General features: G+C 34.4%; 1 protein-coding gene across 1 annotated transcript in view; it reads left to right on the plus strand.

Annotated features, from left to right (window-relative positions):
- LOC133173794 (transient receptor potential-gamma protein-like) overlaps positions 1-22,884 on the plus strand; it is an 83,291-nt gene that overhangs the window by 48,071 nt on the left and 12,336 nt on the right. The window contains exons 2-3 of the mRNA XM_061308839.1: positions 3,475-3,963; positions 18,530-19,069. Of these exons, the coding sequence (XP_061164823.1) occupies positions 3,475-3,963; positions 18,530-19,069 (1,029 nt within the window). The remainder of the gene's footprint in view (positions 1-3,474; positions 3,964-18,529; positions 19,070-22,884) is intronic.

Raw genomic sequence — 22,884 nt, forward strand, 5'->3', positions numbered from 1 at the left:
TGCATCAATATTTTGACCTTGATCTTTCCTTTGACCTTGACCTCACCTTTCTTAATTTGTGTTTAACTCAGTTTTAAAGAAAACATTCATATTTTTATCAAACTTCATATGCTAATACATACTGATGTAACCTTTTCAGCTGCATCAACTTTTTTTGACCTTGACCTTTCTTTTGACTTTAACTTTATTTATTCTAAATTAGCTCAGTTTTAAATATACCATTCAAAATATTTTTATCAAACCTTAATATGCTGATACGTATTTGTGAGAAGTATTCAACTGCATCAAAAACATTGGACCTTGAACTTTCCTGTGACCTTGACCTCACTTTTCTTAGATTTGCATTTTGCTTAATTTAAAAGAAACAATTTAAGATATATTTATGTAAGTTTACGCACTTATGCATAATTTGGCGAGAATTTATGATCTATATCCAACTTTTTAGATTTCAATATCAATTTTAAAGAAACTATTCAAGATATTCTCATCAAATTTCATACACTAATACAAATTTTCATGTTGCATTACTAATATACCCTCGGCAGAGCATTCATATCCTATGGTCATATTTCTAGTTTCTTTAGACAATGAAGTATTTGGTGAACAGAAATCACTGTTTACAAACCATGCAAATAATGGTTTCAATTACCATAGTTTATCTTGGTCTAATATAATGTTAGGAATATTTTAATCTATTTCAAATTGTGTCATTTACTGTAAATTTCTATTTATTCAATTTTATATCAAGGGCAAAAAAATACCATGGAATTAGAACTCTTCAGTGATCAGTGTTTATAGAGCTTCTTTAAGGTCAGAAGACATATTCCTCAAAAATATATAATTTTTCCCAAGAATTTGATATTGAAGTTTTTCTTTAAGAAACTCTCTTACAAAAAATTGGGGTAATTAACCAGGCATTTGTGTAAAATTCAGGAGGAGGGTATTTCCTATATAATTCTACAGGAAATTACTTCAGTTGGTCATATCACAATTTTTGGTTCATATATTTTTTTATAGAAATTTTGACTAGAAATCAGAAGATATTAATAACTATAAAAGATTTTGGTATATTAAGAAGAGATGCAAAATCAGATTTTTGAAGAACGTGTCATCAGACCTTAATTAAATTATGAAGGAGCTAGAGTAAACTTTTGGTGTTAGAAACCTTAACCTTGCGTATAACTATTGAATGGTTGGTGCTTTCTGTCAAGACCTTTCTTTGGGTACAAACATATTTTTTTTTACCTTGGAGTTTGACCTACTTCTGAAAAACTTCAATCTTGGCCATAACTTTTGATTGGTTGGTGCAAGGGCTTTCATTTATCACTTGTGTATTTCTTGTGACAAGACTCTTCTTTGGGTACCAACATTTTTGAACTCTTGACCTTGAAGTTTGACCTACATTTGAAAAACTATAACTTCTCTAGCTCTAGAGTCGCGGAGTAAGGAGCTGATCTTTATGTTGTGGGTTCAAATCCACTGCGGGATGAGACTGTATAAACCGAGGTCCCGTATCGCAGTAGGTGTTGGCACAAAAAAGATCTCTCACTGCTCAATGGCCTCAAGTGCCGAGTATAGGTATAAATTTGCAGCCCTCCATCGTCAAGTGGTGGTGTCTCCTTATGAGTGAAAAATTCTCGATAGGGACATTAAACAAAAAACAAACAAAAAAAAACTTTCTTATAACTTTTGAATAGTTGGTGCTAGGGCTTTCATATTTCACATGTGTGACAAGACCCTTTTTTTGGATACTAACATTTTTGAACTCTTGACCTTTGAGTTTAACCTACATTTGAAAAACTTTAGCCTTGGCCATGAGCTGCCATACTGAAGCATCAGTGTTTCACAAAAACATATTGTTTTAAATAATAAAGTTAAAGCAGATTATTATAGGAAAGTTACAATTACTCAGGGAATCTACCTATGAAGGGGGGTGGGGGGATCCAAAAATTCTGGACTCCTCCCCTACTCATGATTCCCCATGGGTACAAGTACTGTACCTAGTCTTGAAAAGAAAACAGTGATGACTGGATAACAAATACACTATGTGCAACATTTTTGCTGCACATAGACACTACTGTATTTCAAAAGAAGCGAATCACCAGCTTTCATACTTACCATACTTTGACCTCTCGGAGGAGGATTAGGTGTTCATTATAGTAATTGTGTTAATTGGTGTATCATACAAGTACATATGCATTTGTTACTTATGCTGATGCTAGAGCACCTGTAAGTATAAACAGGTCAGATTCATTTCATTAGTAAGCATCTTGGTATTTGTTTTTCAGTGCTGAAGTTTATATAGTGCATAGTTTCACATACAGTTACATGTACAAATTAGCCAAGCAGTATATTTTTCCATATAGACAAAGTATTAAAAAACTAAAATATCCCTGAGGAGTATAGAGCTTACAGTAGTGCAAACAATGGTACAGAATCTTAAATAGGAAATATGACCATTTGATTATCAATTTAAAATATGTGATGTCATTTTTATCTAGAAACATAAGGCCAAATAAAATTAAATTTTAGATTCTTATCCCTGCTCACCCCTTTCAAAGTGTCCCTCCCCAGTGTTTAGTATAATGTTTTTACTTGATAAGGTTACCACCTGCTGGTATTAAAGGTTGCATGACACTGTTTTTAGCACAGGGAGACCATGCAGAGAATAGAGAAAAATCAGAAATGCAGTATATATGTAGAAAAAAATGTAGAAAATATAATGAGGAAAAAAAATTACTCTCTATAAAAAGACAATATAAAATTTGATACATCTACATACCATCAGTAAGTTTGAACAAAGTAAAAGTACAGTGAAACATATGTGAGGAAAATTACACTAATTTCGTTATGTCTTATTTTAAAAAATCGTCAGCAGACCTTAGGGAATAAAAGTGCTACAGGAAATGATAAATCTATTAGAACTGTTCAAAAGAGGCTAAATTCTACAGATATTTTTGATTCTCTGTTTTGCAAATTTTTAACAATATCTAATGTGTTTAGAACAAAAATTTGGGCGTTATAGGGACAGTGGAAATCTGTAACATTTTGTACTAACCACAAGCAGTGTTTGGTCAAACTAAAAGGTATATATTTGGAGAAAGGCCAGTGAGAAGCATGAAAAGAGGTGACTAATATACCACGTACAGCAACAGCATGTACAATGTACATTACACGTGATCATTACACAGCAGCAGTTTTGTGTGGCAGCAGCAGTTTTGATTATTCATAAAATTATTAATATTGTGAATATTTTTGTAGAAGAAAAATGTTCTTTTAAAGAATAAACAATAAAATATGTGTGTATTGGCATTAACAGTGTGAAAAATTTGTATCAGATGAATGTTATTTGGATACTTTCAAGTATAAAAAAAAAATACAATCCACCCACCCACCCGATTTTTAAGCAAATTAGGATAAGAATCAAAAGTTTAAATTTATTTGGCCTAATTCCAGTATATTTTTCTATTGTAGGAGTCAGTCTCTGGCACATTGCCAGAAACCGATGCCAATACACGACCACTAGACTCCAGCAATTTGGACGGCAAAACCATGGACAAAGTATACTACCAGTACCGAGAGAAACTCATGAACCAGGGACGATACATTGACCCTGAAACGGAACTGGAGGCTGACAGTTTCGGGATGGGTGTGGTTCGTAAAGAAATGGACCTTACCAATGATGAAAAGCAATACCTTCTGGCAGTAGAACGAGGAGATGTTCCGTCAACTCGTCAGTTTCTCAGTATGGGAGTCCAGACAGGACTCAATGTGAACTGTGTAGACCCTCTGGGGCGATCGGCACTACTCATTGCCATCGAGAATGAGAATATAGAAATGATTGAAGTTTTGTTAAATTATAATGTTGAGGTTGGAGACTCACTTCTCCATGCTATCAATGAAGAGAATGTAGAAGCTGTTGAATTGATACTAAACCATGAAGTAGCCACTAAAGGAGAGGAGGTATGATATTGTGTGGTTAAACTTCAAGCCTTTCTCATTCACCTCAGGAAGTCTAGGGATAACTTTTTGTTGTATTTTAATGGTTTTACTTTCCCTAATCTTTTTAGAGATATGTGTTTTGATTATATAATTTATCATTTTCCATTAACCAGTCAAGAAGACCATCATTTTTTTTTAAATCAGTGTGAACAATGCATTTTTAAATATCTTTTAGTAGAGCTATATTTCAGTAAAGTGATATTGTTTTACTTGATTTTCTGTTTTAGTGAATTAATTATTCACAAAATTGGTCTTGATCCTTTTATATTTGCCTCTAATTAATCCTCTAATCTACACAGAATCTGGTTTCAGATTTTCACCTGAAATTCATTACAGTGTATCTACCATGGTTTTTCATTTCATACTGTCAGCTTTTTAGCATGCGATTGATGGAGGAAAAATTGCCTAAAGCAGAGCTTAGTCACCTCTATTAACCCTGAGACTTTCTGGGCATGCTAGAGCTGTTCTTATCCCATTCTGTCAGTCACCAGTCTCTTCTTCATTCATTCTAATGAATTTTTTGCTCATTTCTCTTTGTAATTTAGGCTAACTCATTTACAACAGGTTGAGCATCCATAATGGTTTGTTTTCATTGGCTGGTTTCCAGTGACCCAATCAAAGGCTGGTATTGGATTAGTCTCATTCAACCAGAAGCTTGACTCTCTGCTTGTTGGAGATTTACAGAGACAGCTGAGCATCTAGTTGAATGAGATTAGTATTGGATGTCAACCTGCTTCTGACTTCTTAAGCATAGCTCTGCATCATTTGCGATTTGAAAAAAAAACACAAAAACAACAGTGTTACTTGTAGTGTGTACTTAAAGATTCTACATGACTTTAATATAATGAATTTTCATTTATATAGATCAAAATATGTTGTAAAGAGGACTGTAGGATTCAGCTCTCAGTTGAACCACAGCCAAAGAAAATGAGGCTTATTTAAACATTTGATTAGGAATGTAAAGTTCCACAGTAATTTAAGAACTGCATTAATGTCAAAGCAATATTTGCCATAAATGCCAAGAACACCTTGATTCTCTGGCAGGTGTATAGCTGTTATGTGCTCCATGGCATTTCCTCCTGATGAAACATTTATTGAATAAAAACCTGATCTTACCTTAGTCTTTGAAGTAAATTAACAAGGAATTTGGTACATATAATGCACTTTGTAGCAATTCTAAAGCAGCCTTTGTTCCAGACACCAGGTCTGAAGTGCTTTGACATTTCCCTGTTTACACAATTTGATTCTCCATTGATGCAAAAGTAAACATCATTAAGGGATGTGAGGAAAAATTCCAATCGCAGGAGCTCAGAATAAGCATACAGTCATTTATACGGTGAACCAGTGTTGTCTAATTATATCTACTGGTTTTATAGGGTTAAGATATATAATTTTGAAAGAGAAGTTCCACACAAAATGAATTTGATGACATTTATTTTTAAGATATTTATATAAATTTGTACAAAATAAGTCTTGATGCACAAGAATCAAACCAAAAGTACTATCTGAACACACAAATAATTCATTGAGAAAGATAGGCTTTAATGTTCATTGGTTACTTTCTGTCATGATAGAAATCGGAGATTCATATTCCAGTTGTTTTCATTGATTATCAATTATTATTTTTTTATCCTGTTCAGTTAGACTATATCAAACTTAAGGTAGAAATCAAAGCATATTGATTTTTGAGACTAAAATATGAACATGCACTATCACTGCTACAGGTCTGATTCAAAGATTGTACTAAATATTCATTGCATAAATGTTTAAAAGATGGATTCCCGTAGCTGTTGTCAGTGGCCCCTTTTTCTTTGATGAATTTAATATAATAAATCTACAATTCTGATAATTTTCAAAGAAGAGTGAATAAAAATATTGCTATGTCAATAGTTTGAATTGTTTATAATTATGAGAAAAATATCGCTGCAAAATGTTCTAGCTAGTACCCTATAACAGTGGAATTTGTACTGGTTTTTGAACCTTTGTTCCATTATGAATAAAGGTGAAGAGAATGGGTGGGTTTTAGTACAACATTATACATTTATAGACAGTGTCTGAGGGTAACATGCATTTTGTTGGACCCAAGAACCAAACTGTTTGCCTTAGGCATTAGGCCAAAGGCAGACAGTTTGGTTCGAGGGCCGATCAGCGAAATGCATTTTACCCGAGAACACAGTCAATAAATGATTTGTTTTACCTTTTATTATTTTTTGACATACATGATTCTTGTGCTGGCTTCTTTGATGTAAATTTCCTTTACCAATACATGTACTGAGGTTATAAAACCTCAGTCAATTCCATCACTGTCGAACACCAACAAATACAAATTCTGATCCCACCCATTGTGTGACATAAGCGATCCAGTATAACCAATATCTCACTCTGCGGTCAAACATGGATTCTTTATGACTGCTCAGTAAAACATTGGAAATGTTAGACTTTTTAGGTCACCTGAGTCACTCAGGTGACCTATTGCTATCCATTTTCGTCCGTCGTCTTGCGTTAACTTTTGAACATTTTCAAGTTCTTCTCCAAAACTGCTTAACCAATTTCAACCAATTTTGGCATATAGCATCTATGGGTGAAGGGGAACAAAATTTGTGAATTTCATGGTCCCTGCCCCCCTGGGGCCAGAGGGGTTGGACTAAAACCACCAAAATTGATGCAATCTTTAAAAATCTTCTTCTTAACTTACTCCTGGACACCAAGCAGTCAAACTGTTGACATGATTGTAATAAGCATTGGGCCCTCTACCAAAATTGTGAAATTCATGGCCCCAGGGTCAGGGGTTCTGGTGCTAGGGTGGGGCTATATAGATTATATAGTGAAAGTGCATTATTTCTTTGAAAATCTTCTTCTCTGCTCCTGGGTATTAGATAAACTAACTAAGTACATAGTTATGTTGAGCAAGACTGCCTCTTCCAGAATTGTGAATTTCATGGCTCCTGGGTCAGGGGTTCTGGTGTTAGGATGGGGCTCTATTGATTATATAGTGAAAATGCATTAATTCTTTGAAAATCTTCTTCTTCTCTGCTCCTGGGTATTAAATAAAGTAACTAAGTACATAGCTATGATGAGCAAGAGTGCCTCTTCCAAAATTATGAATTTCATGGCCCCTGGGTCAGGGGTTCTGGTGTTAGGGCGGGGCTCTATTGATTATATAGTGAAAATGCATTAAATATTTGAAAATCTTCCTCTCTGCTCCTGGGTATTAAATAAAGTAACTAGTATGTAATAGTTATGATGAGCAAGAGTGCCTCTTCCAAAATTGTGAATTTCATAGCCCCTGGGTTAGGGGTTCTGGTGTTAGGGCAGGGCTCTATTGATTATATAGTGAAAATGCATTATTTCTTTGAAAATCTTCTTCTCTGCTCCTGGGTATTAAATAAAGAAACTAAGTACATAGTTATGATGAGCAAAGTGCCTCTTCAGAAATTGTGAATTTCATGGCCCCTGGATCAGGGTTTTGGTGTTAGGGCGGGGCTCCATTGATTATATAGTGAAAATTCTTTGAAAATCTTCTTCTCTGCTTCTGGGTATTATTTAAATAAAGGAAGTGCATGGTTATGATGAGCAAGAATACCTCTTCCAAAATTGTGAAATTCATGTCCCCAGTGTCAGAGGTTCTGGTGAAGGGGGGGGGGGGGGGGGAGACTCTTGATTATATGGTGAAAATTCATAATTTCTTTCAAAATATTTTTTCTACTCCTGGTTATAAAGCAAAGAAACAAGTGTATAGTTATGATGAGCAATTTATTTTTTTATTGCTTAGGATGCTTTTACAAAATTTTTAAAACTTGTGGTTCCAGGGGTTCTGTTGTGTCGGGGGGGGGGGGGGGGGGGGGGCTCTATTAATAATATAGTGAAAATGGGTGAATTCTTTGAAAATCTTCAACTACATGTAATTGCATAGTTATGATGATGAGGGTACCTCTTTTAAATTTGTAAATTTCATGACCCTGGGTCATGGGTTCTGGTGTTAAGGTAGGGCTGTGTTAAATAGTGAAAATGCATTATTTCTTTGAAGATCATCTCTGCTCCTGGGCATATTGGAGGCAATTTCAGAATAAAAAGTTTTAATAATCAAGGGTATTTTTACCAGAATTTTGAACATCTGGACCATTTAGTCAAGTGTTCTGTCCTGGCCAGGGCTCTATTAATTTGTATTCTACTGAGTGAAGTTATTCCCCTTTGCCATTCACCTTTGATAATTAATCACTGTAGGCAATGTATTTGAAAGGTTAAAAGAATAAGAGAATTATGCAAGAACATTTATTGTATACCTGGTAATACAAAAAGTACTTCTTAGTCTAAATGATCAGGTAGACTTGGAAATAATACATGAATAAAAATGAAACAAAAATAACTTATCTTTTTAAATGTTCTTCAAAGGCCAAATGAGGTCAATGTGAGAGGTAATAGACATTTTATTAAAAGTCTGCATGGTAATAGTGATAAATGAAGGACAGATAGATAGATACTAGAACAATTATTTTGTTGATATTAATCGTACTATTTTTCTTGCTTTTTTTTGCAACAAAGCTTCATTTGTCAGTTTATGAATCCTCAAAATTGTGGTACTCAGGTGACCGTTAAGGCCCTTGGGCCTCTTGTTTTAGTAAAGATTTATATAGGAACAATTTTTTAAAGGTATAGCAATTACAAAATGATAGGCATGCTTTAGGATTCTTTCTTAATAATATATATATGGCTATTATTATTTCGCACAGAGTTGCTTTCCAAGAACAACTGACTCCAGTCTGTTGAATGAATGACAGAACATGATGGTCTACTACATGTTTACATTTTTACTACAAACGAGAGGTTTAGGTTAATTTTTGATGCAATATTAATAGATGGAATGCAGGAAAGACCAGTGAAGAAAATTTACAAAGGTTAGGGACTTAATATAGATGCTTAATGCTCACATACAGAAATGAAATTGTTTTCCTGTTTTAAATAGTAGATTGACATTCATCACAGCTTTTTCACAAATATGATTTATAATGATGACCTGGACAAATGCGCAGCATCCAGCTAGTGCAGATAAATCTGCATGAATCTCACAGATAAAAAAATGTTGCAAAATTAATTGCTGCAGGGATGTATCTTTTGTCAAGAGGGTAGTCTGTACTCATTTGCACTTGTGAATTTTAATGGCTTTCAAAAGTGGAGTTGGGTTAAAATGCAATTGAAATTCAATTTAAACAGTATACCCCTATCTGAAATATAGAGATGTCTTCCATATAGTTTTCCTATTTTTGGTAAAAGTGGTATCCCATGTGGGTACACATATCAAGGATGAAGTACATGAAAAAATAGTACAAAATTCAGTATGAATACTTTTTTGTGTCAGTCTGCTGTGGGCCATTTGACACATTATCCTTTTAATATGGATATACGATTTTGCTTATTTCTCCCATTAATTAGGCATCTGATGTAAAGTGGTTTGAATTTGTGAAAATATCAAGTTCATGTTTTCGATGTGAAAATAATGACCTTTTGCCTTACAATATATTTATGGATGTCTGAGTTTTCTAAAATATAGTTTGTCTTCAATATGATTAAAATTACCATTCAGTGTATAATATATAATTCTTTTTTTCTTTAATTTTCATTTTTTAATACTGTCTGAGAATATGAATATACGGTAGTGGATTTTAAGTTATTTTCCTCCTATACAGACAGTGAAGTTATATGCTGAACCTCTACAGCCTGTTACTAATAAAGTCAATTTGTCCTTGCATTGAAGACAAGTTCATGAACCTTTACCACATTCGATATAGTCCCCCACATCATAGGGGATGATCATAGCTGCTCAGTTTAACAGCTATATCTCATCTCATCAAAGAATGGATTTACCAGCAGGTCACCAAATATTTATGTTTTAAAGAAGGGAGCAAGTTGAGCTTAACAGCTGTTTATTTTTGCAGAAGAACAAAAACAGAGATTGAGAAGTCACGCTCTCTCAGTAGTACTCACTAAATAAACCATAAACAATAGGAAGACCAACCACCCAACAGTTAGGCATCAGATAACATCTCACCTTAGGAGTTCCAACCTATTATGTAAACAAAAATGTAATTAATCTGACAGGGTTTCCAATTTACTGTAGCTTGGAACAACACCTCTTGTCCATTAAAACTGGTGCCAATGGTAAAGTACAGACAATATAAAAACACCCTCCCTGCTGAACAGGAATTCAGGATGCTGTAATGTGTGTCTGTCTTCTAAGGTTGTTAAAGTGTACCTATAACACCTATATATTTTATTGTTGAATGAGCATATCTGCTACAAACCAAATCAAAGGAAAATTAGAATATAAAACAGCTATTGAAATTTTAACTCTTCATTGTGACTTTGAAGTGCAATGGCCAATTTTTTTTTTCAAGTTGACAATAATTATCTTTAGTTAAATTCTACTTGTGACATCATTTTAATGCCCTCCCACCTTGCCCCCCCCCCCCCTTGAAAAAAAATATAGGAAGGTATTATCCATTTAATATACTGAAATGCAAAAGAAACGCAACAAGCAGTAATCAACAAATATTTGAATTTTATATCAAATGATTTTCAAAAATGAATACAGTAAGGTAAAACTCGATTTATAAACATCAGAGATTTGATAAAAATGTTAAATTATAATCTTTTAATCTTTAGAAAGTAACACATGAATGTTAAAACACCCCCCACCCCGGCCATTCAATTACAGCGTGCATTTAGACTGCCATGTACAATAGTTGCAGCTTGATTTCTATGATGCAGTAGGTTCATCAATCTCGAGATCTGAGTGAAAGAAATATTCTTTGCCATTTTTAAATGCCTGATTTTCAGATGATGAGGTCAAATTTTCTCTAGCCAAGTGCAGTGTAGTAACCCTTGGACTTCCCGTCCAAGGACTGTCATTCATGCTAATGATAAGTAAGAGCCTGTTGAGGCATGATGTGTTGCATATTTGCATCTGCAACTCTCCATCACCTTTATTTTGATATTTTCCTGCTAGAGCAATGGAAATTCGTACTGAAATCATTTTTAGGAGGCCTTGGGATCGCTTATGGAAAAGAAAGGAAAATTTATTTTTCATAACATTACTTCATTACTTTTGATGAACAGATAAAATTCTTAAAACCCCATATTATTGCCAAATATTTTGTTAAACATGCAATTTTTGATTTCTGTTAAGCGGACTCAAATTTAACTTCCGGTAATGATATGAAAATCATTCAACCGTTAAATTACCGATATTTACAAAGTTGAAGATGTCCTTACTTTTTTAGAAGCAAAATTTTATCCTATTATATATAATATTTCCCCCTAAAATAGGATGTTGTGTTTCTTTTGCATTTCATTTTATATATTTAGAACCCTTTGCTCTTAGACATAAACTTTAAAACTTGTTATTGGTTTCCCCTAAGGATTAGATGACCTGTATGGTTTTTGAGTTTACAATATAAAGGAAAAGGGTCAAATGACATAAATTAGGGGACACAATATTTGAAAATTTGATGAACATTTAATGTAAATGTAAAATAAACAGTGTAACTAAATCTAGTATAAATATAAAGGAAAATTCATGAATATTTATTTATATTGCTTTTATACATGTGGTCAGTAGTGCTTTAGTGTGATAAAGTGTTTCTTATAAAAATGTAAATAATTTGTAACTTAATTAATTACATTTGCAAAGAAATTGAAATTTAATTAATTGCATTCCAAAACCCTTAATGGTAATTTAATTTAAGTTTTTGAACATGTAACTGTATAAATTAAATTAATTACTTTCCTATGTAATTGACCCCATTGCTGTAACAGACTTCCTAAATTTAAAATTATTGCCACACATGGAGCATATATGTTTCTCAAAATTTCTTGTTTGTTTGAGAGCTCCATTATTATTGGAGGAATAGAGAGTTGCAAACATGTCAAAAGCACATAGACAAAGCTTTTGAGATATTTAATTCTATTAAAGTAAGAAATCTGCTTGACTATCTGTGACACACACTGACATTTTTTTTTTGGCCTCTCCCTATTAAAAAAAAGGGGGGCATAATGGTTTTTCAGCTGGTATGTAGACCATGGGTTGACCACTCAATATCTTGAGAATCCTTTGCTTGACAGAAATCATCTGGTACACTAGTACTCAATGAAGAGTAGATGACCCCTATTGATTCTGAGGTCACAAGGTAGCTGCTCATCATCTTTAGAATCCTTTACTGAACAGATATCATTCTCAGAACACTTGTAACCTCCTAAGAAATAGATCACTGCTATTGATGTCAAGGATGTCTGCTAATGCTCAGGATTGAGCAATTATAAATTAGGGAGTAGACAAGAATTTATACAGTTTATGAATTTGACCTTGATCTATGATCTCGACTTTGCGTAAGTGCATGATCTTGGCTTAAGAAAGATGACATACTCTCTGGAGCCAAGCTACCATTGTGCCATATCTGAGCTGTCAATATTTCTCCTCTAAAACATTAAAGACTAGACAAGACTTACATAAATTCCAATTCAGTGACATTGACCTCAAAGCAAAGGACTGTCCAGCTAGGTAATAACACACTCTCTATAGTTCAGACCAAGGTTACTATTAAGATTACAAATGATATTGTTTTATATTTGATATGTTCAAACAAGAAACAGCAAGAGTTGTGATCAAATGATACAGCATTAAAAATGTACTGAATGGCAAAACATCATCTTCTTAATTTGGCATGTAAATTAATGTATCACATTGTGAAATTGTATGTCTGAAACCCAAATGTAGTAAAATTTCCAGTTTTCCTAGGATCAGTTGTATGTATATGCTTGTGTGAATATTGTGTAATTTAAAAAAATCGACACCACTGAACAGGTTCACTCAGTATTCACTATGGGAGGCAGCCATTGAGCACGGCTTTCTTCTCTGCACTTTGATCATGTATTGTTACCTAACAGCTGTTTCCTGTGTGATTTTTTTTTATCTGTGTCCTTAGCTATAATCTTCTGCACCTCTTCTTCTGGTTAATTAGAAATGTATACTTTTATTGTTTGTGCAATAATCTTTGCTTGTGTAAATAGTCGCCATCTGTTTTTTCTGACGTATTAATTTTTTCTTACAGCGATTGTGTGGTAGATTTTATTGTTATATAATTAATATGCACATATCAAGGACTTCCTGCTCTTAAAGGTCTTGTGTAATTTTTTTTTGTAGCTGTATAATCAATATATTGCAGAAATGCTAACTTTTCATTGTATCTTAACAAAATTCCTACAAATTCAGTATAGATTTCTTTTCAAACTCTCATGTTTTTAGGCTTGTACAGACATTTTGATCAAGAAACTGTTTGTGCACTCTTTTTTTTTTTAGCTCACTTCAGCTGAAGGCTCAAGTGAGCTTTTCAGATCAAAATTTGTTTTTTGTTGTCGATATCGTTGTTGTCATCATATATAACTTGTCACATTTTCATCTTCTTTTCTAGATCCACTGGATCAATTTTAACCAAACTTGCCACAAAGCATCCTTGAGGAAGGGAATTCAAATTTGTTCAAATGAAGGGCCAGGCCATCTTTCAAGGGGAGATAATTAAGAATTAGTGAAAATTTAATGGCATCTCTCAAAAATCGTCTTCTCAGGAAACACTGTGCCAGAAAAGTTGAAACTTATGTGAAAGCTTCATTACATAATGTTGATTCAAATTTCTTTAATCATGACCCCCAGGGGTAGGGTGGGGCAACAACAGGGGATCAAAGTTTTACACAGGAACATATAGGAAATATCTTTAAAAATCTTTCCCTCAAGAACAACAAAGCCATGATTAGTAATAATAATAAAGAAGCATCCTCAGGAAGTGTAGATTCAAGTTTGTTCAAGAAGCATCCTCAAGTAGTGTAGATTCAAGTTTGTTCAAGAAGCATCCTCAAGTAGTGTAGATTCAAGTTTGTTCAAGAAGCATCCTCAAGTAGTGCAGATTCAAGTTTGTTCAAATCATGACTCCCAAGGGTAGGATGGGGCCACAATAGGGAATCAAAGTTTTACACAGGAACATAAAGGAAATATCGTTAAAAATCTAAGGAACAGCAAAGCCATGATTAGTAATATTAATTAATACAGAAGCATCCTCAGGTAGTGTAAATTCAAGTTCATTCAAATTATGACCCCCAGGGTAGGGTGGAGCCACAACAGGGGATCAAAGTTAAGTTATACATAATTAAGAATATATAGGAAAATATACTGGCATTTGAGGACCAGCAAAGCCATAATACTGAAGCATCCTCAGGTAGTGTAGATTCAAGTTTGTTCAAATAATGATCCCTAGGTAGGATGGGGCCACAGCTGATGATCAAAGTTGTACATAGGAATATATGGGAAATATCTTTCAAATGTCATATTCTCTAGAACAGCAAAGCCATGATTAGTAATATTAATACAGAAGAATCTTAAGATAATGTAGATTCAATTTTGTTCAAATCATGACCCCTGGTGATAGCGTGGGGCCACTTTAGGCAATCAAAGCTATATATGGGAATATGTAGAAAAAAATCGTTAGAAATCTTCTTCTCAAGAATAGCAAAGCCATGATTAGTCATATAAATATGGAAGCAAGTTTGTTCAAATCATCAGTTAGGGGTAGGGTGGGACCACTTAATATTATTTAAACTTTTCAGTACTGAACTGATTCTTGCTTATGTCTAACTAAAGTGCCAAGGTGACCAGGTGAGTGATGTGGCCTATGGGCCTCTAGTTTTTATCATGGGGGGGGGGGGGGGGGGGGGGGGAAAGAAGGGTGATAGAAAAGTAGAGAAAGGATATGTAATAGGAAAAAAAGGCCTTTGATATGTGTAAGAAATATGTGTCTGTGTCTGTGCTTAATTTTGTGTGGTCTATTACAGTCCATCGATTCACGTCATGAAAGGGTGAGTATTCTCCCTTGATCTAACTTATCACTACATACCACTAATTATATAGATTATAATTCATATTTTATACAGTTGTATATTTTAAATAACCAGCATACTATACCAACACATAACCATCATGCTCAGGTCCCTGATGGAATTCAATCAGAAAAATACTGTTTCATGTTTTATATTCTTCCATTCTATCATTATTTGTATTATTTCAAGATTATGTTCCTGTTTTCCTTTCACTTACATTTCTTTCACATAAAATGCAAATGTTCTATTAGTAATTCAAATGTCAATGTAATATATTTAATACATGTATTATGGAAAACATTTGAAAAAAAATTTAGAAAACAAAAAGTTGATGGATGGACTACTATTGTATCATGAATACACATCAATGTTCAGAATTCATATTAATTCATCTGTATCAGAGTTCTGTGTGCTACACTGGTATTGAAATGTCTTTGCAGTTTTATTTTTAATTTTATAGTGCTATTAAACAGAGGTACTGTAGATATTTATTCATGTACAAAAACGAATAATTCAATCATTCTTTTGTTGGAAACATCTACGTGGCGATACAGTTTATGGATTTTTGGTGAAAGTATCTATAATTTCTCAATGAATTATCAAAATTGCAATACTGTTTGTGAAATAATTGAGCTCAACAAATTGTTGTAATTTGAAGGGAGCTATGGAATGATAATTACTGCTTGTAGTATATGCCATTCGAGTATCTAAAAAAAACTTGCAAATTATAAAAATATAAGTGAAATAAAACAAACTATAACATCAAATTCAGTATATCCCTAATTTTGATAGTAAAGATTTCACATGGGCAAAACATAAATTCTATAGTACCTCAAAAAAATTGTTGTTGTTTTTTTTTTATTGTACAAAACCCATGTAATCAGTCATTGCATGTTTATATCAGCTAACATACATGTATTATACTTGTACCAAGCTATTTTATGCAGTGCATTATTCTGTCTTTGTATAGAATATTTTTATAGTTTGAAATTATTTTATCAATTTTAGAAGATACTTTTTATTTTCTTTCAAAAACTAAAAGTAGATCTACACCTATCTCAGAGTGTGCTGCTCTACTGTGATTAGATCTATAGCTTATGTTTTAATTTGATATTTTCATAGCTTATAAAATAGATTATGAAAATTAATATTGATGTGCTATTGTCTTTGAGTCCTTATACATGTACTCCCAATGGACAAGGGATTGTTTTGAATATTGTTTTTAAAGTATGTACAATAAAATTTTCTCCATGTTGCAGATTTTCCTCTTGCATGCATTAATGTTTTATCCCCTTTTAATGCTTATCAGGTTCCCTTGAGGATCCCATCTAAGTAACCTTGCCTCTGACTTCATGTTTAAAGGGTTGCTAAAGATGCAGCTATTTGCTCTCTTTTAAATTTTTATGTACCCAGATTGCATGTTTTTAAGATGATTAATTTTATATATCAGTTTTTGATTGCAACAAACAGTGTTTCCATGGTTACTAAATAGAGATATTTCTGTGAAATTCTTTCAAAATGTTACTCATCCTACCGTTTTAGTCTGATTTCAATAAACTTGGCATACAGATAGACTACACAAAGATACATAGTTATATTTTTAAAATCACTTTTTCTGTTTTGTCAATGGGTGTTGCCATGGTTCCTAAAAATAGAAATTTTTGTGATCTTTTTTTTCAAAAGGCTATATCTACACATTCTGTGGGATTTCTAGGTATCATAATTCTATTTATTGGTGTTGATCACCATATTTTCAAGTCTGTGTAACTTTTCTCTTCCTTAATGTTAAAAGAAAGCAGTAGAGCTACAGTCTACTTCTGGTCCTTTTTTTCAATACTTTGATGCTTCAGTATAACTGGACATATTTGACCCATACTTTACAATATATTTTCTTGGAGTAAGGAAATTTATGATTGTTCAAATGAAGAAAAGGTTCTTTCCAAGGTGAGAAGATTAAGAAATAATGAATTTGGAATGTGAACATAATATTTAGTTGTTTAAAATCATTGCTTTGGCAGATTTAGGGGTGGGGAGCTCGGGCCTCCCCCTTTGTGTCCAAAAATATACATAAGATTTAATAAATCAATTTTTTTGGTGTGGACTCTGGGCCCCCACCCAAATCCCAAACTGGTGCCCCCCCCCCCCCCCCCTTTCAAGAATCTTGGATCTGCCACTGCATTGCAATAAAAACTGATGTAGCTTACAAAAAAAAAAAAAACCATCCCCTTATTAATAAGTAGTGTCTATTAAAGTTTGTTTAAATCATGGACCTCAGATCATATGAGAGGAATATGTGGGTGTAACATTTAACATAAAGGAAGTTTATAAAAAGTGGGTCTTTATAGAGAAATAATGATTCTGTGGACACATGTAAGGCTGCATTGAGTTTCCAAACTTTGTGAAATGCATGTCTAATAGTCAGAGCCATATGATTAAATTGAATGATCACCTTGTTAGCTAAGATAGTTTTTCCTTTTGTTTAGTATCCTCTAAATGATGTATGTAATTGTACTTGAAACAGATGTTGAGTTGGACAAGGAATATATTATGCAGATTAAATTGAGCAGACTTCCCCTCAAAATATCTTCATCTAAACCTTCTTTGCCCTTAGAGAAAAAAGCATCAATTTTCTTGTCTCACATTTTGAAATGTATATTGATAAACAATCAGACATGTTGAAAAAAAGATGTACTACATGCAGATTAGAATTTTCTTTTGTAATCTTCTTTAAAACAAGATGTGTTTGTGAAACACTGATGCCCTTGTATTGAAAAACCATTGAAAAGATACGGAAAAGGTTAAAGTTTTTCAAAAGTAAGTCAAACATCAAGGTCAAAATTAATGGTGCCCAAGGAAAGGCCTTCTCACAAGAAATACACTTGTGAAATATGAAAGCCCTAGCACCAACCTCTCAAAAGTTACGGCCAAGGTTAAAGTTTTTCAAAAGAAGGTAAAACTGCTATGTCGAGGTCAAAGAGTCAAAGTTGTTGGTATCCAAAGTAAGGTCTTGTCACAAGGATTACATATGTGAAGTACATATATGAAAGCCCTAGCACCAACTGTTCAAAAGTAATGGCCAATGTTAGAGTTTTCCAAAAGTAGGTCAAACTCCTAGGTCAAGGTCAAAGGGTCAAGTTGTTGGTATCCAAAGGAAGGTCTTGTCACATGGATGACACGTATGAAGTATGAAAGCCCTTGCACCAACTGTTCAAAAGTTATGACCAAGGTTAAAGTTGGGTAAAATTTTGCAAAACAGGGGCAAAAATCCAAGGTCAAGGTCAAGTATGATGATACCCAAAGAAAGGTCTTGTCACAAGGAATACACATGTGAAATATGAAAGCCATAGCTCCAATCAATCAAAAGTTATGGGTAAGGTTAAAGTTTTGTGGACAAACAGACAGACAGATGGACAGACAGGGCAAAAACTAAATGCTCCTGAATTTCCAATTACGGGGACATAAAAACTTAATTATTCTTGATTATTCTTTGCCTTATACATGAGAAGCTGCAAATTACCTATGATTTTACAACTGATTTTATTAAAGTTAAGAGATAATTCTTGAAAGTAATAGACTGATAACACTAATAACAAAGCTTTTTTTTCAGTCTCTTCATCAGAGTGTTCCCTCCAGTTCATTTACCCCCGATATCACCCCGATAATCCTGGCAGCTCACCGTGACAACTACGAAATCATCAAACTACTACTAGACCGGGGATACCAGATCCCCAAACCCCACAACATCAAGTGTTACTGTAAATCATGCATGGATGGAAGTACCGATGACAGTCTACGTCACAGTCGGTCGCGCATCAATGCTTACAAAGCACTAGCAAGTCCCTCCTTAATCGCTTTGTCTAGTAAAGACCCTATTCTGACCTCTTTTGAATTGAGTTGGGAACTTAGAAGACTTAGCAAATTAGAAAATGAGTTTAAGTTGGATTATGAAAAATTAGCCAAAAAGTGCCAAGAATTTGCAGTGGATTTGCTGGAACAGATCCGTGGATCCAAGGAGTTGGAAGTGATCTTGAACCATGATACAACTAATCCCGCCTACAACGAGGGAGGACAGGAGATGGAACCTCGCGCTAGTGACAAGCTTAAGCTCAGTCGATTAAAACTGGCCATCAAGTTTAAACAGAAAAAGGTATTTATTCTTGTCATTTATTGTCTATTCTCAATCTTGCCACCTAAATTAACAGTATAAATAGGCAAAATTTGTGATGGTATCAATGGAGGGCTATTAACAATGGTTATAAGGAATGTTTTGTTTGGAAATAGTAAAAAAAAAAAATATGTTAGAAACACACAGTTCATATTGAAATTTAAAAATATTATATTATTATAATAATAAAAATATTACCATATGTAAAATCTCCACAATTTGCAAAAATCTCACAAAGATTGAAATTATTTGCCTATGAAATTGCATACACACACTAAAGAGGGCAAAAAGGATAATTTTCTCATACTATAATACACATTTTTTAATATGAATGGGTCTTCGCTCCATTTTAATGAAAGTTTATCCTCAAAGTTTGCATAAAAATATACATTTTTTGGTTAACCAACAAATGGAGTAAAGACCCACTATACCTTAAAAGTACACCTTTACCATACAACATTTGCATCTTTCCGAGAAATACTTGAAGTCCATTTAGTCTAGGGTCATATCAGAAACCTGATTTAAATGCCAATATTTATCAGGAGTTGTAGCATAGTGGTTAATTAGCATGTTAGTCTCAAAGGAAAATGATACTCCGGATTTTTTTTGCAAGGGTTCAAACCCCACAAATACCACATTACCTTTTTAAATAACAGATGCTGGATTTGACTTGCATTTTCTGGATGAGTGACTAGTTTTAGATAAGTCCATTCCCAAGCAGCAAGCCATATCAGACCAAAATTGCATAAATGTTGCATCTAGGGATGCACACTACTAGATTATTAGTTTAGTGTGTGACTTAGCCTTACTTAAAGACAACATTCGTTGAGGTGAGCTCTGTAATCACTGATTACCTATGTTTATATATCTGAAGACATAGGCGTTCTGCAGGCTTTGTTCACCCATCTCCTTTTAAGACTAAAATATAAACTTGCAGGATTTATGGTCCAGCTATTAGCTTTAAATCATGTTTATTCATGATATACATATGAGGTTTACTGAATGATTGTGTGAATTATACAGTTTAAAGTGTAAATTATACAGATTAAAGAGTAGAAAATGAAAAATAAAAAAAATGGTGAAGTGGCACTTATAATAATTTAGCTTCTGTTATGGCAATATAGAGGATCAGGTCTGATAAATATATATTATTATAACAGTAACTTGATCCGAAGAGTCGTATCACGTCAAGTTGACAGGCGCAGATCATCAGATCAAACGAGACGCGAAGCGTCGAGTTTGATCTGATGATCCGCGCCTGTCAACGAGACGTGATACGACTCTTCGGATCAAGTTACTGTTATAATGATAAATTTATTATATACCCCTTTCCAACTAGCAAAATATAATAATAGGAAGCTTTTTAGATCAATTACATAACTTTTATCCATTAAACAATCCATTTTGTAAAGGAACTTTTTGATACGCGAGAATAAAAACGTCATTTATCTGTGTACTACGTCATCAGTTTCAGAGAGGGGTGATATGGATTCAGAAAACCACAGTGTGGTGATCCGGAACGTCGGATCACACCGTCACATGATTGCATAAATTCAGCAGTAAAACTGAATGACAAACAGTTGGGTATATAATAAATGTCAATAGTGGGAGGGAAATTTTGTTGATACCTAATGGTACACCCTATACTGGTGGTAGTGTGCCTAAAGCCCCTATAGGTACCTATCACGAACCTTATTTACTTGGGAATCTGGATGCACTATCCCTTTTTAGCTCACCTGAGCTGAAAGCTCAAGTGAGCTTTTCTGATCACCCGTTGTCCGTCGTCCGTCCGTCCGTCCATCCGTCTGTCTGTCCGTCCGTCCGTCTGTAAACTTTTCACATTTTCAACTTCTTCTCAAGAACCACTGGGCCAATTTTAACCAAACTTGGTACAAAGCATCCTTGGGTAAAGGGGAGTTTAAATTGTTAAAATAAAGGGCCAAGCCCCTTTCCAAGGGGAGATAATCAAGAAAAGACAAAAATAGGGTGGGGTCATTAAAAAATCTTCTTCTCAAGAACCACTGGGCCAGAAAAGCTGAAACTCATGTGAAAGCATCCTGGGGTAGTGTAGATTCTAAATTGTTCAAATCATGACCCCCGGGGGTAGGGCGGGGCCACAATAGGGAATCCAAGTTTTACATTGAAAAATGTAGAAAAAAATCTTTAAAAATCTTCTTCTCAAGAACCACTGGGCCAGAAAAGCTGAAACTTATGTGGAAGCATCCTGGGGTAGTGTAGATTCTAAATTGTTCAAATCATGACCCCCGGGGGTAGGGCGGGGCCACAATAGGGAATCCAAGTTTTACATTGAAATATGTAGAAAAAATCTTTAAAAATTTTCTTCTCAAGAACCACCTGGCCAAAAAAGCTGAAACTTATGTGGAAGCATCCTGGGGTAGTGAAGATTCTAAATTGTTCAAATCATGACCCCCGGGGGTAGGGCGGGGCCACAATAGGGAATCCAAGTTTTACATTGAAATATGTAGAAAAAATCTTTAAAAATCTTCTTCTCAAGAACCACTGGGCCAGAAAAGCTGAAACTTATGTGGAAGCATCCTGGGGTAGTGTAGATTCTAAATTGTTCAAATCATGACCCCCGGGGGTAGGGCGGGGCCACAACAGGGAATCCAAGTTTTACATTGAAATATGTAGAAAAAATCTTTAAAAATTTTCTTCTCAAGAACCACTGGGCCAGAAAAGCTGAAACTTATGTGGAAGCATCCTGGGGTAGTGTAGATTCTAAATTGTTCAAATCATGACCCCCTGGGGTAGGGCAGGGCCACAATAGGGAATCCAAGTTTTACATTGAAATATGTAGAAAAAATCTTTAAAAATCTTCTTCTCAAGAACCACTGGGCCAGAAAAGCTAAAACTTATGTGGAAGCATCCTGGGGTAGTGTAGATTCTAAATTGTAAAAACCATGACCCCCAGGGGTAGGGCGGGGCCACAATAGGGAATCCAAGTTTTACATTGAAATATGTAGAAAATATCTTTAAAAATCTTCTTCTCAAGAACCACTGGGCCAGAAAAGCTGAAACTTATGTGGAAGCATCCTGGGGTAGTGTAGATTCTAAATTGTTAAAATCATGACCCCCTGGGGTAGGGCAGGGCCACAATAGGGAATCCAAGTTTTACATTGAAATATGTAGAAAAAATCTTTAAAAATCTTCTTCTCAAGAACCACTGGGCCAGAAAAGCTAAAACTTATGTGGAAGCATCCTGGGGTAGTGTAGATTCTAAATTGTTAAAACCATGACCCCCAGGGGTAGGGCAGGGCCACAATAGGGAATCCAAGTTTTACATTGAAATATGTAGAAAATATCTTTAAAAATCTTCTTCTCAAGAACCACTGGGCCAGAAAAGCTGAAACTTATGTGGAAGCATCCTGGGGTAGTGTAGATTCTAAATTGTTCAAATCATGACCCCTGGGGTAGGGCGGGGCCACAATAGGTATTACAAGGGGGAAATCGGGTGAAAAACAGCAAGGCCAAAGTTACTCAGGTGAGCGTTGTGGCCCATGGGCCTCTTGTTTGGTAATGATCCTCAAGAACTGGGGTGCAATTTTGAATTTCCAAAGGCTCATGCTATACCTAGGCCAATTAACAGACAACAATGTTAGTCAAGAAACCAATGAATATTCAGTAAGAAGAATATCCTCAGGGGGTCAATACATGTAATGATGTGTAAGATAATTTTTGCAGTATTTTGAGAATATAGCAGATTGAAATAAACTCATGGAGGCCTCAGAAATCCTGCAAAGTGTTGCTAAGCACTTGCAAGGACAAGCTGAGAGCAA

This window comes from Saccostrea echinata, unplaced genomic scaffold, assembly GCF_033153115.1.
Source record: "Saccostrea echinata isolate AGI-Se365-2 ecotype Australia unplaced genomic scaffold, CSIRO_AGI_Sech_v1 ptg000056l, whole genome shotgun sequence".
Lineage (NCBI taxonomy): Eukaryota > Metazoa > Mollusca > Bivalvia > Ostreida > Ostreidae > Saccostrea > Saccostrea echinata.